At 35.1% G+C, this 15,706-nt stretch overlaps 2 protein-coding genes across 3 annotated transcripts; one reads left to right on the forward strand and one right to left on the reverse strand.

Moving 5' to 3' along the window:
* Nucleotides 1-1,351: 1,351 nt before the first annotated feature.
* ORP1D (OSBP(oxysterol binding protein)-related protein 1D) lies at nucleotides 1,352-11,817 on the forward strand. 2 transcript variants are annotated; one of them, XM_086447927.1, is made up of 9 exons: nucleotides 1,906-2,044; nucleotides 2,109-2,344; nucleotides 3,615-3,971; nucleotides 5,443-5,530; nucleotides 6,175-6,647; nucleotides 8,725-8,880; nucleotides 9,112-9,420; nucleotides 10,398-10,742; nucleotides 11,404-11,817. In XM_086447927.1, the coding sequence occupies exons 2-9, from the start codon at nucleotides 2,219-2,221 to the stop codon at nucleotides 11,575-11,577; spliced, it is 2,028 nt and encodes a 675-aa protein (XP_086304053.1). In that variant the 5' UTR covers nucleotides 1,906-2,044; nucleotides 2,109-2,218; the 3' UTR covers nucleotides 11,578-11,817. The 2 variants fall into 2 exon arrangements, with proteins under 2 accessions (XP_086304052.1, XP_086304053.1); XM_086447926.1 differs by having other exon boundaries at nucleotides 1,352-2,344.
* Nucleotides 11,818-12,550: 733 nt separating this feature from the next.
* LOC147398667 (vignain-like) lies at nucleotides 12,551-14,434 on the reverse strand. Its single transcript, XM_086447928.1, has 4 exons — nucleotides 13,902-14,434; nucleotides 13,345-13,580; nucleotides 13,129-13,269; nucleotides 12,551-12,900 (listed from the first exon to the last, which is right to left on the reverse strand). Exons 1-4 carry the CDS (start codon nucleotides 14,347-14,349, stop codon nucleotides 12,649-12,651), a joined length of 1,077 nt encoding a protein of 358 aa, XP_086304054.1. The 5' UTR covers nucleotides 14,350-14,434; the 3' UTR covers nucleotides 12,551-12,648.
* Nucleotides 14,435-15,706: the final 1,272 nt, after the last annotated feature.

Consider the following 15,706-nt stretch of genomic DNA (forward strand, 5'->3'; position numbering starts at 1 on the left):
GAAATACAATGCCTTCCTATATGTTGGATATATACATCGATTGATTAATATCTTATTGTTATGCAAAAGCGTAACAAGATTAAAAAAAAATAACAAAACGAACATACAAGATTTATGTGGTTCGGCAAATTGTCTGCGTCCATAGAGGAGAGAGAGAGAGAGAAAAATCCACTATCAACGATAAATATTACATACTCTCAAACTTCATAAAGCAAAAAATACATATGAAATATACTCAAAAGGTCCCTACTTGAAAACACATAAGGTCCCTTTTGATAATGCCTTGCCTCTTGAAGTCCAAGCTCGATAAGAATACTATACATTCCACAACAAAAATAATATAATCATATCAAGGGTATTCTAGTCATTAATTAAAAATATCTTGGACATTATCATTTAAAAAATCCCTCACTTAAATTTCGTTGACTTCTTATAAATGCTCAAAGCAGAAAGTTGATTTGGATAAGTTCTCATCTTTACCCATTATCAACTTCTGAATTTTATAGGAAGTGCTTCTCAGGTGAATTCATCCAAGGGATATTTACAAAAAAGTGATAAGCATTTGACAAATTTACGATTTCGGCTCACTGCTAATTTTAATTATCAAAACGAGAGCGATAAAGAATTCATAGGTTTTTAAAGTGACTAATTGGAAATAATCACTTTAAACCTGCGAAATAATCATTTTAAAATGATTAAATTCATTATTGTTCCATTTTTTTAAAAAGAAAATACAATTATTCACGTTTTAGTAATTAAAATAAACAGTTAGTCGAAATCGTAAATAACTCACTGTAATTCACCCCTTCATCCATTATTTATTTAAGGCAAAAACACTTAATGCGAAAAATCAATTGGACGGTCCAGATTTAAAGTTGGTGGATTAGGTCAATACATTGAATGTGGGGGCCATCACAAGTGACGGATCTAAAATCCATCATAAATTTTATTTATTTCATCAAATATTAATGCAGATCGTACATTCCCACATGAGGTCTGTCGTCACAAACACATATAAAAATCTCCAATTTTCAATCTCACGTTCCCTTCCAAACAGAAACTTCCCCATCGACTGTCCATTAATCATTTTCATTAATCTAATTACAAAACTACCCCTACTAAATATAACCTTTATGAAAACAACGTTAAGGGGCATATACGTCATTCTATCCAACCTTTCGATCCATTTTTGTCTTGAAATCAAAGGTAGTCTCTGTCAACCAACGACCCATGTCAACCCCACTTGACCACTCAACCTGTACCCAAATGCGCACGTTAGCGGTTTCCATAATCATTACACTTGGAAAGCAAATCCACAGTACTCCACACTACACAAACCAAACACTTAAAAAAGATTAAATGCAAGCAATGAGAGTAGCTAACCTACGCACCCTTCCTATCCTCTCTACTACTGTAGAGTGATCAGCGAATTTAATGGATCTGTTGTGGTTTCACGCATCTTAATTGCTTGAGACCTGCAACCACAGCGAGACATAACTCTCTCTCTCTCTCTCTCTCTCAGAGAAACAGATCGATCGTCGTATCGTAACGTGTCGTTCTTATGTCATTTCGGAAAAGTTTCGGACGTATCGCCCCTTCGATCTACGATCGGGTGTTGTTTTTCTCTCTCTCGAAAGAGATCTCTCATTTCTTCTATCGAGGGAGATCTCTCAGAGAACGGTTTTCTACTGCTCGATTAACTGGAAATCGAATCAAATAAGATGATATGAGCTTAGATCGGTGATGTTTTAGATCTTTTATTGGTTTTTGTTGCGGTTTGATTCGTTTGTTTCGGTTTGATTAATTGATCTGTGAGACTGGGATGAATCCTCTGTGCTGCATTGCTCCGGTTTCGCTCGATCGAGAAGGGAGTAATCCTTCAGTGTTGAAATCTTCGTCACAGTCTCCATTAGGGTTTGATAACTCTGTTAGAAGTGTTGGGATCAGATCGAACAAGCAGAGTTTCTCTGCTCAGGTTTCTTCCGTAGGTACTGAATCGGATTTCGGTGTGTCTGGTGGTGCGAATCGTGAGTCGGAAGATACGGTAAGTGAAAGAAGAGATTCTAAGGCTTGTTGTAGTAATGGATTTCTGAGTGGTGGTGTTGCAGGGATTCTTTATAAGTGGGTGAATTACGGGAAAGGTTGGAGATCTCGGTGGTTCGTCCTTGAAGATGGCGTTCTTTCGTATTACAAGATTCATGGACCAGACAAGATTTCAATGAGTCCTGTGAGGGATAAGGGTGTTAAGGTGATCGGTGAGGAGTCATTGAGGTACATTAGGAAAGCCAGCTCGAGCAGTGGATCCGCCAAGCCATGGAAGCCATTCGGGGAGATACATTTGAAGGTTTGATTTTGATTTTGATTATTTTATTTTTTAATATTTTTAGTTGAATAATTTTGTTATAATTTCTATATGGAGTAGATGCAATGCAATCCTGTGAAGAAATGTAGTTCCAGAATAATTTCATCTTTTGGTCAGTAAAATGGAGAATTTATTAAGTAAAGAAGAGTGAGAGAGATCTCACAGGATCTCAATCATAAAGAATGACGGAAAAAAAGAAGTGAAAAATTGTCTTGTTTGATTTTCTCGATTAGTTGGTCTTCCAATTTCATAGACATGTATTTTCTTCCTACTCACCCCTCCATGTGGTCCATCTTAATCACATGTTATCTTTCCTTCTTGAGAATCAAATGTTGCCCTTTTTTAAGATTTAAATCATTGTAGTTACTGAACGACGGTGTTTTGCACTTTTCAATCAAATTCATATGGAATTATGCGCTTTTTCAATCAAAAAACACGTGGTTTATGGAACTTGTTTGTCTTTTGTGCGCCCTTCCCTACTAAAATGGACTTGCATCCAATTTTACGGTGTTTATGCGACAGAAAATGCTTAAAAAAGGGAGGCCAAAAGCACTTTAGAAACAAATTCTGGTGCCTGATGCCCACATATATTAAGTTCTCTACACTTCCTCTCAAGTTTTGGTTCCTTTGGTTACATAATTCTTTTGGAATATGTTGATGATTGTTACAATAAATCAATCAGTGTCTTGACCTATGTTACCTGGTTCCTCGGTTCGCGATTCGAAATTGGGTTTTGGTTTGTAGTTCACCACTCTAGAATGAACCCGATTCGTAGGGGTAGGTAGAGATAATTCGTTTCTTGGTTCGCTTTGGTTCCCTAGATCGGTTCGGTTGTGCATATATATAATTCAAGCATACAAGTTACAATTATAATGTTAAATTTTTTTTTCTAAGTTAAATATAAACAAATTAATATAATAATTCAAATTGTAAAAAAAATACTAATAAATTGGTTTGGTTCACCAAACCCAATCAAAATCCGGTTGGTTCGTGGTTCGCTTGATTTTACGAACCCAGTACAAACCAAACCAGTTCATACCGCGAACTGGTTCGGTTCATGGTTTGGACTAGTTCCGACAAATTGGGTAACATAGGTCTTGACCATGTATTAATTGATGCTCGCTTCCGTTAAGACTTACCATCTGTTATTTCTTCATTGCTTGATTGATAAAATGGAAGTGATTGTGTTTTTTATTTTCATTTGTCCTCTTCTTGAAAATGTCAACAAGCTCTTTGCTAATTTGGTTGATAGGTTTCTTCAATTCGTGCGAGCAAGTCAGACGATAAAAGACTTTCCATATATACCGGCACTAAGACTCTTCACTTGCGGTGTGTATCTAGAGATGACAGGGCTGCATGGGTTGAGGCATTGCTGGCTGCTAAAGATCTTTTTCCTAGAATCCTCACTAGCAGTGACTTTGCACATTCTGAAGACATTGTTGTTTCAACCGAGAAGCTACGATCACGATTACAGCAAGAAGGATTGAATGAAGCGGTCATTGAAGACTGTGAATCTATTATGCTCTTGGAACTTTCTGAGATGCAAAATCAGTTGAAGGCTCTTCAACGTAAACATATAGCCTTGCTTGACACATTAAGGCAGCTAGAGGTAATTTATAATTGAAAAGGGAACAAAACAATGATTAGAGATAATATATAATTGAACAAAAACAATGAATATGCAGATATAGCATGGTTTTCTAGGAAGGGATCTGTTCAATTGTGGTCATTCTTTCAATTTATTTTGGCTTCACATATGTCATATCTATTTGTAGATCTTAGTCACCATATATGTGTATCCATGTTGTCTACCTTTCGTTCTATGTACTGTTTCTGTTCCTTTTTTTTTAAACATAAAAAATAAAATAAAAATAAAAAATCTTGTTCATCAATACTAATTATAACAACGCAGTTGCCAACTTTTAACAAGAGAAGTTTACAGGATTCACAAGTAAGTGCTTCAGTTAGTTTGCAGTAGAGCTGTTTTTTCAACTACATGTGCTATTTTTAGTTAATGTTGGCATATTAACTGTTCTAAACGTAGTTGATATTTTCAAATCACAACTCTTTTTTCCCCAAACATGAGTATCTAAAAACATTTTTAATTCCAATATCCAAGTTTTGACATTTAGATCTAAAATTGTGCTTGAAATTTAAATATGGAAACCACTTTTCATAACTAGAGGAAAGACACGTGCGATGCACACGATGCTCTAGAAATGGCACCACTTATTTCGTTTCTCTGAATTTAATAATCATATAATTAAGATAAAAAATATTGACTCTAAAAATAGATATATTACCTTTTTATATTTCATTGTTGATTACCAAAAAAAAAAATCTTTATAGGGTAATATAGGAATTTTAAATAAAATAAAAATCAATTATATATTTAAAAAATAGAAGTTAGCAATGGATATAATTAGCAATATTTCAGTAGGAGCTTTCTAATGTACTCTAGCAAATAATACATTCTGAAAAAGAAGGGGTGATTCATTTTTAATAAAGTAAATATAAGAAGGTGTTGGTTTTAAAAAAAAGAAAATTCTGAGAACGTGATAGGGATGTGGATAAGACATTTTTGGTGTATTCAAGTGTTTTGATGATTTTCAAACTCTTACACATTCTAATGGTTTCCTTTGGGGAGAAAAATTCTAACTTCAGTAGCCACTATCAGTGGTCAGGAACCCTGCTTATCTTTACTTAGCAATACCTAATAGTATATATAAATGAAAGCACACCGATAATAAATTAGTTCTGCTATCTTCCTTTCAAATTTCATTATCGGTTTGCAAATAACTAGAAATATTGGGCTACAGTTTTGTCTGTGGTACACTATACTAAAGTTTATTTTCTGTAGCCTGCATATAACAAGTTAACTGCTAAATGCTTATGTCTCTTGTAGTGATATCATAGACCGATTTTCGTTTTATTATATCTTCTGCCAGTTTTCATCGATTCCCTTCTACATTTTTCAGCTCGTGGCTTTCCCTTTTTTGTATCCCACCAGAGCAGGAGAAAGAAGAATTTTTTGTTTTTGTTTTGAGGATATCATTTGTTCTTCATATTTTGTATTGCAGACGGAGAAAGTAGAGCTGGAAACAACTGTAGTGGATGAAACCAAGGGACGCAAGTCGTACTGTGGGCAAGTGAATGGAAGATTCAGTGGTAAGTAGTCATCATCATCATCTATTCCTTAAGCCAAATGTTAGCATAGGTAATGTTTAATTTAAATTTATTTTTGATAAACTGGGTTGGTAATGATTTTGGATACCACATTTGAATACATCGTACATTGACCGGGTTATTGATGACTTATTTTTAATGTTGTGAAGCTTTAAGAACTTCATCAGAAAGGACTATGATTATGTCAGCTATTTAGTTAGAGAAACTAACTGGGTTTCCAGTGGCTTTAAGTCGTTGTTGATGCTAATGCAGCTGAGATTCTCTTAGGAAAAACATAATGTTCGCTGGTCCTAAATAGGATTCGTAGTTGACATGTTTTATTATTTTCTGTTATTCTATTTATCTTTTCCAGTTAAGCACCAGACAGGACTGGTTTCGGATTGGACTTATAATGCCATGGAAACATCTTATCTCACATTTTCTCTTGTGCAAATTTTGCTTCTCTTAAGAACGTCCTGATTTGTCAGTGCTATATTCTTTCTGAAGTATCCATTCCATTAGAAGAGGAGATGCTGTGATCTCTGTGTGAGATATCTCATGAGAGTGCTGCTTAAATACCTATAAAATGTTCTAGTTTCAACTGAGTTTAGTAGTTCCCCTCACTCTTATTTCTTTTAACATCACAGATTTCTATTCCATTATGTCCGAGGGCAGTGCAAGTGATTCTGATGCAGATAATGAGAGCCAAGATGGAGTGGGTGTTGAAACAGATGAAGATGATGGGATATTTTTTGATACGACGGACTTCTTGTCTTCAGAGTCTCTAAGAAGTGCTTCCTATCGTAGTAGGGAAATTGTGGGAAATCCTTGCTGTTCTTTAACATATGATAAATGTTCCTTCGATCGCATATGTGAAGTTGACATGGAGATCAAGACCATTGACTATCCCTACGTGAGAAGAAGGGATAGGTTGCCTGAACCAAAGGAAAAAGTGAAGCCGGTTGGCCTGTGGGCAATAATTAAAGACAATATTGGAAAGGACCTATCTGGAGTTTGCCTTCCTGTTTACTTTAACGAGCCACTCTCTTCACTGCAGAAGTGCTTTGAAGATTTGGAGTATTCATATTTGGTTGATCGAGCACTTGAATGGGGCAAGCAGGTCAGGTCCTCAGTTGTGCTTTCATTTGTGGCAAAGCAGTTCCTTAAAGCATGATCTACATGTTTCATTTTAACACAGGTAGTTAGTATGCTGGCCTTAAGCCTCGAGGCACACACGTTATCATAAACTTAGTCATTTATGTAGGTTTCCAATTCGTTTATGCATATTACATGTCATGCAGGCATGACTTATCCTTATAGGTTCATTATTTATTTTTCTTTGCTTTATACTGCAAATAAACTGATTTAGTTTTTAGGTAATACCAAATTATATTTTTATTCATTAAAAACTTTCCATATGAAAATTTGAAATAAACTTTGTATTTCAGCCTAATTATAATCCAGCTAACCTAATTATTTAACCACCCTTAAATTATCTTTGTTCATAAAAAAGACTCAGACATGGGGACTTTCTTTTTTTCATTTTGCTTGAGAGAGTTGATGAAGCATAATATAGTTTTTAATAGCATTAATGCAATTATCAAAATCTCTTTAGAGACTAGAAATTTGAAATCTCTAAAGAAATTAAAAGCACGAGTTTTCCCCAAAAATTAGTCGTAATTTTTTGCTTATGAAAAGTATTGTAAAATGGTCTATGAAGGTGCTTGGTAGTTGGTTAAGGTTGAAGACTGTTAATACCATGACCTGGGTCTACTCATTTCTGACCACTAATCTTTCTTGCTTCACAAAAAAGTTTATTATGTTGTAAAATAAAAGATGTTATTTAATGCAAGGAATTAAATTTCGATTTTTTGTCTTTCAGTCAGTCTAGAAATGGAAATATTTTGTGAATTTTTTTTGGCTCATGTTGGAAGATAATTATCATGGAAAATATGGAATTGTTGGGGGAAATGATGGAAATATTGAGGAATTTTTATTGAAAGTACAGAAATGATAAGTAATATGGAAACATGCATTAGACCACACTTAAGTAATAGAAATTCTATTACAGGCTTATGAAGTATGAAAATAAAGATCAACAATGTTTCACTACATGTTTACACAAATATTTGAGAGCCCGAGAATGAAAGCAACAATAATTAAGTACTATATCCACAGGTTATTTTATATATATGACTAATAAGAACATGGAAGATTGTATCTACATGCTTAAATGAATATATTAATGTGCTTAAAATACATCAATATTAGATAATATAGATATTTCTAATTTATTTATACTAATTGAATATCACATATAATTTTTTATATTAGCGATCATTGTTATCATGTATAATTTGCAAGTCCTTTGTACGGGCTATTTATAACTTTTGTTGTTTTTATAAATTTATAATATTTTTTGTACAAAATATTTCAGTTAAAGTTTATTTTTATCTAAATATTTCCATCAAGATCTTGCATTTTTGTATCCAAAATTTGATCATTTCGGTCAAAATTCACTATGCACCGAAATATTTCATGAAATGAATAGTGAATTCCACTAAAATATATATTAAAAGAAACCTTTAGTTTCATAGTGGACCTTTTGGAAATGGAAACATTTCCTGAAGATATGTTGAAATTTAATACTATGATTTAATGCCATTCACAATCTAGTTTTTCTTCCTTCCCATACTGCCATTAAAGAGACATTATAGCACACATCTGAGCTCTGTAAAACCTGGGCCTCATCGAGAATATCTGCTGTTTGATTTGCCAAGGAGTGTGGAATGACCCTCATATATGTTCTCTGACCATAGGTGCTCCTTACCTTGTTATAGCCGCCCCTTGTATGTTTTGAATCATATGTAAACTTGTCTGCCACCTACTAGTATACATCATATGAATTTAAGTACCAAAATATGGTTCTTGACTCATGAATAAACTGTTCAGAAATGTCAGCATATCAGGTTCATGGGGATCAGTGTGTTTGACACTTCATAAAGGTGTCAGCCACCAACACACATGATAAAAGCATAATTTTAGAAAAATCTGTTCAAAACATACCTTTTCTCGGTGGATCTTAGATTATATGAGGTAAGCTAAGGCTGATATGTGGATCTTAGATTATATGAGGTAAGCTAGGCTGACATTGTTTGAATACCATGAATGAGAAAATGGGCTTGTATGTGGTGCAGGGAAATAGCTTGATGCGGATTTTAAATATTGCAGCTTTTGCTGTTTCTGGCTACGCTTCGACAGAAGGTCGTCAATGTAAGCCATTCAACCCTCTCCTTGGGGAAACGTATGAGGCCGACTATCCAGACAGAGGACTCCGTTTCTTCTCTGAAAAGGTTAATTATTTTCTATTTCCACGATAATTTGCTATTCATTTGAAAACTTGTGAGCTATATTAGGTTGGCACTACTTGACATACCCATGTGTCACATGGTTTAGAAAAATTGAAGTGGAAGTCACATTTTCTTGTTTTTTTGTTTTTGTTTTTCAAAGAATCGAAGTGTGAGATTCTACCATTGCTGTGCGGTAAGCTACTACTCATGTAATAATATGTAGCATTGATTCAGGTTAGTCACCACCCAACAATTGTTGCTTGTCATTGTGATGGAAGAGGCTGGAAATTCTGGGCAGACTCTAATCTAAAAGGCAAGTTTTGGGGGCGTTCTATCCAGCTTGATCCTGTTGGAATTCTCACTCTGCAATTTGAAGATGGAGAGACATTTCAGTGGAGCAAGGTCACCACTTCTATCTACAACATTATACTTGGTAAAATCTACTGTGACCATTATGGCACTATGCGCATCAGGAGCAGTGGCAATTACTCTTGCAAGCTCAAATTCAAGGAGCAATCTATCATTGATCGAAATCCTCACCAGGTATGCTAGTAGTTGCAAATGAAACTATAAAAGGCAAACTCCTTTACCCTTTCCCTTGTTACCTCTATGTTTGCTTAAATTTTAGGCTGACAACCCGAAGCTTTCTATCCCCCTCCCCCATCCCACCCCCTCTCTTTTGGACAAAGACTTTGATCACTTTTTGCATGTTAACTCTCGAGGAGCATTTCCCAACAGTTTTGCAATGAGGAAACCTTGTGATCTATTGGTTAGACCCATAGTGACAAAGTTGGGGTTTGGGAATAATTTGACCAGAGAAAGTTTCGGAAATAGTCAGGAAAACATCTGATATATTAATATTTTGTTTTTTAAGTATAAAAAATATATATTTCCTATATTGAAATGATAAAATAACACTTAAAAATGCTAAAAATAAAAATAATATATGATTTTTTTTAATAACTTAGTGAATTTTTTTACGATTTAATTGATAACTAAGAAAATCGTGATTTAATCGCTATTTTTTCAAAAAGTCACTGATTTTTGTCACCATGGTTAGACCTTAAAATGACACTGTTTAATTTTTTTTCCCTGCCTGAAATCCTACTTCCTCTTGCTTTGAAGCTTCAGCCTCCATGCCCCAGTAGAAGGGGTGTACTTCAAAAGATAAATACCCTCTTATTTTCCATCAACTGTCATAAACTTCCATAATAAGTCAAATGAGAATTCAATTGGGTCATCGAAGAAAACATGGGTCTCATAACCCGAAGAGGCCAAGCTATCAACTCCAAAAAAGGTGCTTTGTTTGTTTAACTGAATTTGCTCGACCATGGTTTTAAATGAAGTAGCTCTCTCTATATCTGAGGAGGAAACTTGGTGTCTCTACCCCAGGAATGCTCACTATGTTTTTCAGGATGCATGATGTACATATGGCACACCTTCATGCAATCCCAATTTGGTCTCTGCAGGTTAGTAGGCCACTCCTTCGATGATAATAAACATGTTTTTTGAACATGCAGGTGCAAGGGTTTGTGCAAGACAATAGAACTGGAGAAAAAGTAGCAATGTTGATGGGGAAGTGGGATGAAGCGGTATATTATGTGTTAGGAGATCCAACTACAAAGCCAAAGGGTTATGATCCAATGTCCGAAGCTGTGCTGTTGTGGGAACGAGAAAAATCAGTTACCCAGACACGATATAACCTCACACCTTTTGCAATCTCTTTGAATGAATTGACACCTGGTCTAATGGAAAAGTTGCCTCCAACTGACTCAAGGCTCAGACCAGATCAGAGGCACTTAGAGAATGGTGAATATGAACTAGCCAATTCAGAGAAGCTCAGGCTCGAACAGTTACAGCGACAGGTATGTTCCAACAGATGGGTTTTATTTTTATTTTTTACTTCTAATTGTATGTCATTCCCTCACATTTATTGTATCTTTATGTCATTTGCTTTTACATCATGCAACGCAGAGGTGAAAATTGTCAGGCTTGACCATGATTTAGTTTTGGGGTTTCTTACTCATCATAAACGGGATCTGCTATTGACACCCTAAATTTTACTTATTACACCCCATTTTCTTATATATTTTATCCCACCCAACTAAATATTAAAACAAGCCAGTCAAACATTACAGAGGGTTGGCTAAAATTGTTATCTTGACATAAAATGTTATAATACTCTCGTTCAAACAATTTCAGTAGTTGTATACAATTATGATTAGGCTCGTATAAAATCCAATACTCAGAAAATATAAATCAGAGAGAGTTTCTATTGGCACCCCAACTTTTACTTATTCTCAGTCATTTACTTATTTTGTTTATTTTTATTTGGGGTGTAATTAGTAAAAGTTGGGGTGCCAATAGCAGTTCTCTTATAAACTTAGATTGATTTTTCTAGGAAATTGAGCTTTGGGGCACTGCACCTTGGGCCCATTTTCTGTGTAGTCACTGACATTCAGGATGAATTCATTTCCTGAAAAAAGATCAAATTGAACAAAATTTTACATTTAATTTGTTGTGCAGGCGAGGAAATTGCAGGAGAGGGGATGGCAGCCCAGGTGGTTCAAGAAGGATGAGGATGGTTGTTACCGTTATGTAGGTGGATACTGGGAAGCAAGAGAGGATCAGAAATGGGATGAGATTCCGGAGATATTTGGCCAAAGCAGTGATACTTCTCCATGTGCAGAGGAAAACTAAGATCACATTCGGTCCACTCTCCAACTCCTGTAACATCTTTCAGTTCCTTTCCCTGGATTTTGATCCCACGAAGTTATCATTACTGCCCTTTGTAAGTTATCACGGCTTTTTTTATTATTTTATATAGTAGTGATATTTACGCCTTGATGTATCAGGTGTTCTGGTTTATTGTAAGGAGTTCTTCAAACTTATATTTAGGTGCTTATTTTTTTAAGTAGTGATGATATGTTGTGTTCTCAAGAGACCTTGTTTTCATGTGTTTATACATATAGTATGTAGGGAGTATGCAGCCCATCGTCCCACTGGGTTCTATCAAACATTTTTATTTTTCTCTGACATTGATATTAGAATTTTGTACTGACCACCATTAGGTACCCCTTTGAATCGGGTTTGGATCAGATTGGTTATGACCTGATAAGAAATTTATTAGATCCATACCTGCTTGGGATTATATCATTTTAAGCTCTGGACCCAATCTGATACAATGTGTTGCTCTGGGTCTTATCTGAAAATCAATATATTTCGATTGATCCTATTCCAATCTAATTTGATTTGGTAAACAATATATATAAAATATAAACGTGAGCGTTCAAGGGGACATAAGTAAAAACAATCATATTTCAAAATATGGGGCTATAAAATTTGGGTTAGAAGATCATCCTCTAAAAACTCAACTCAATCTGAAACTTCTAACCCATATTTTGAAAATGATTGGTTTTTTACTAATGTACCTTGAAAGCCCCCCAAATATAAAATACATCAATATATATTATCAGATTGGGTCCCAATTGATTTTAGATATGTTTGATCCAAATTTAGTTTCATTGGCTATCAAATGGGGTCCTTTTTGGAACCTAAATCCTTGATCTGGATCCTGACTTAATCAGATCAGATGGATTGGATTTTGGGACTGATCTGAACCATTGACTGCCCTAGAAAACCCACTCATTCACTGAATTTTGACATGGCAGACTAATTTATAAACCTTTATTTCCAATATCATATAATAAACCTAATACATGAACCGCTATGAACTTTTAACTAGCATCAAATCTGTTACAATTTGTATGTTTAGAGTTCGTCCTTAAGAGGAGAGGATCCTTTAGGAGAGGACTTGATGGGATAAGAGGCCTCCATGGCTATCCCACACAGCCCTTCTTTAGCAGAGATGCCACGGTGCATCCTTATGTAACCATTCTCTCCCCATTCTACTCCCCATGAGTTCTTCACTATCCAGTATTTGGTCCCATCCACAGTTGTTCCATACCCCACAATTGCCACCCCATGATCCAGTTCTACACCGCATTTTCCATTGAACACGCCCTACGATCAATAAAATTATAGCTTAAAATAAATCAACTTGTTCTACCAACAAAATTTACTTGAGAATAAGAATCAATCAGGTTGCTTAACCTGAGGATTAGGAGTTTGATTTATATAAAATATAATTTTTATTTTCCTTTTTGATATAAATACGTTGTGACGAGGAAAAGATTTCGATGGAGTAGGGTTAGGATAATTATAATTTAATTGAACTAACGAAAACCATACCTCCGAGTAGAATTGGAAATCAGAATCTCCAGCATCTATGGCAACAGAAACAGGTTGTTTGGCTACAGCTTTCATCAAGGCATTTTCGTCATTTGCGGGCACAATCTCATGCCCGTTTATAGTCACTACTTCTGTATTCTCCTACAAAGCCAACATATTATCCACAAATTCACGTATACTAACCTTACATAATCAAAATCTAATGATTTAATCTACCTTCAATGCGTTACAAGTTCCATCTTTGCCCTCGTATGGATAGTTTTTCTCAGTCGTTAGGCCCCCGTTTTCCTTAATAAACTCAAACGCGTATTCCATTAGTCCTCCATTGCAACCTTGATTCTCAGTGTTGTCACAATCGATGAGTTCTTGTTCAGACAACGACACTAACTTATTTGTTTTAATTTTGTTTATGCCCTCAACCGCAACTACAGTTGAAAATGCCCAACAACTACCTACAACATCGACAAGATCAAGTTAAAAAAATATATCATGAACAAGATTAAAAATTCCATCTCGAGACAATGTTTTGGTCAAGGGAAAAATTGAGATGGTCTTCGAAAATATTGAACATTTCAATTTTGTTCTAGTCTCGGTCAAAATTGGAATATCTCAATTGAAACATTTCAAGATAATCATAAATAATATCAAAACATCCTATGTTTCAATTTTTTTTAAAATTTATCTAGACCAACATATTTTGAAATGGAATGAAACTTTAAGCCATGAACATGACAATAACAAGTCAATATTCATCCTAGAGTATAACAACTTACCACATTGGCCTTGATCCTTGACATTGGTGACTGCACCTTTCTTCCTCCAATCGATCGAAGTTGGGAGATTATCTACCTTTTCATCCATGAAGCTCACATTCCCATGTCGATTCCCTCGGAACATCCTATGATGGTTCACTTTAGAGCTTGCGTACAAGCTCTTGAACTCATGGTTGGTCATGTCCGCGAATTTGTTCAATTTCAATTTATAAGGTTTATCCATCTTGTTAGAGCTGTGAACATGCTTGACATTCTCTTTAAACACATTGAAACGCTTATGCTTGTCGTTGAGGTTCCGAGAAACCGTGTGATGGCTTCTCCACCTCTCGTACAAGTCAAAAATACTTTCTTCGGACGCCAAATCCTCCTCATGGAAATCAAAGCTCTCCGCGAGTCCAAGAATAAGTGCTAATGTTAAAGCAACCAAAACAAACTTACCCATCTCCATTGCTTTGTTCCCTACAAGATGGGAATTCTTGGTTTATATAGAAAAATTCTCTAGAAACAAACAAACTAAGAAAGTGATTATAAGTGAGGTTGGTTTCTTAAGGGCAACAAAGAACAATAATTGAGAAAGTTATGAAGATGGGATTTCTATATAAGCAAGTCCTTTTTTAAGATTGGTTTCAACTTGGAAAAGAAAAGAAGGATAAAGTAGAGAGAGAGAGGTTGCTTTAGGTGTTATTGTAGTGTGTTTGAGATGATGTGTAGTTTTTGAGGTCATCCTGACAAGCCAAACACGCTAAACTTGTGTAACTTGTTCACTGAGGTAACACCGTAACTGAGTTAGTTATGCTGCTTAGGTAAGATGATATATACTGACAAGTGTCAATGATGAATTTGCTGTTTTCTTAGTAGAAAAAGTTTGATGGTTTTTAGCCTGAAAATGCTTTGATTGGTTACTTCTAATTGGGTGATTTAAACATGCCCCCTCTATGTTTTGACTAATATTACAGATACCCCTGTGTTTATAAAGTGATGAGACATGCCCCCATTGACCTAGGTTTTGTCTTAGAAACTAATGTAAAATGACTAAAATACCCTTCTATTCAATCTCTAGTGAAATTTTTTTTAAACAAAAACTCTTAGATTTCATCCCGAAGACCATCATGTTCAAGCTCTTCAACTTCGATGAAAAATTAATTTTTTTAACTTATTAATCATTTTCTCTAATCTATCATTTTCAACCACACCCTCTTGTAGAAAACCCTAGATTTTTTCTACATTGAACCAGTCAAGCCTTCTACTACTCCAAAAATCATATCTCACTCTCGAAGTTTGTAAGTTGAATTTGGTATAATTTTTTCGTTGAGATGGCCGGTGCTTCTCCAAAAATCCGATATTAGTTTTGAGTTTTGAAGGTTGAAGAAGGTAAAATCTTTAAGATTGGAGACTACCCCATGTTGAAGTTGTCTGATTTGGGAAAAAAATCAAGTGGTATTCTACTTAAAAGTTGAAGATAAGGGCATTTAGGTCATTTAATTCTCTCTCGGGAAAGACCTATATCAAGGGGGGCATGTCATCAATTTGAAAACACGGGATATCTTTAATATTGACATATCTAAGTCACTCTCCCAATATTTGATCATTTTTCGATACTCAAATCGAAGGTCCATGCATCTCTAATGATTTTTTATTTATTTATTATAGATTTAATAAAGATGATCCGAATATCAACCCATTTTTAGACGGTGGACATCAAACTTTTCTATGTTGTGGAAATAACAAATTAATTTTACGTTTTGAAATTTTGAGATGGGAGTGCAACGTGTTATGCGAGGAGCTGACATCAAACTCTTCGTCTG

Source organism: Akebia trifoliata, chromosome 7, assembly GCF_017979445.1.
Source record: "Akebia trifoliata isolate Shusen 1 chromosome 7, ASM1797944v1, whole genome shotgun sequence".
NCBI lineage: Eukaryota > Viridiplantae > Streptophyta > Magnoliopsida > Ranunculales > Lardizabalaceae > Akebia > Akebia trifoliata.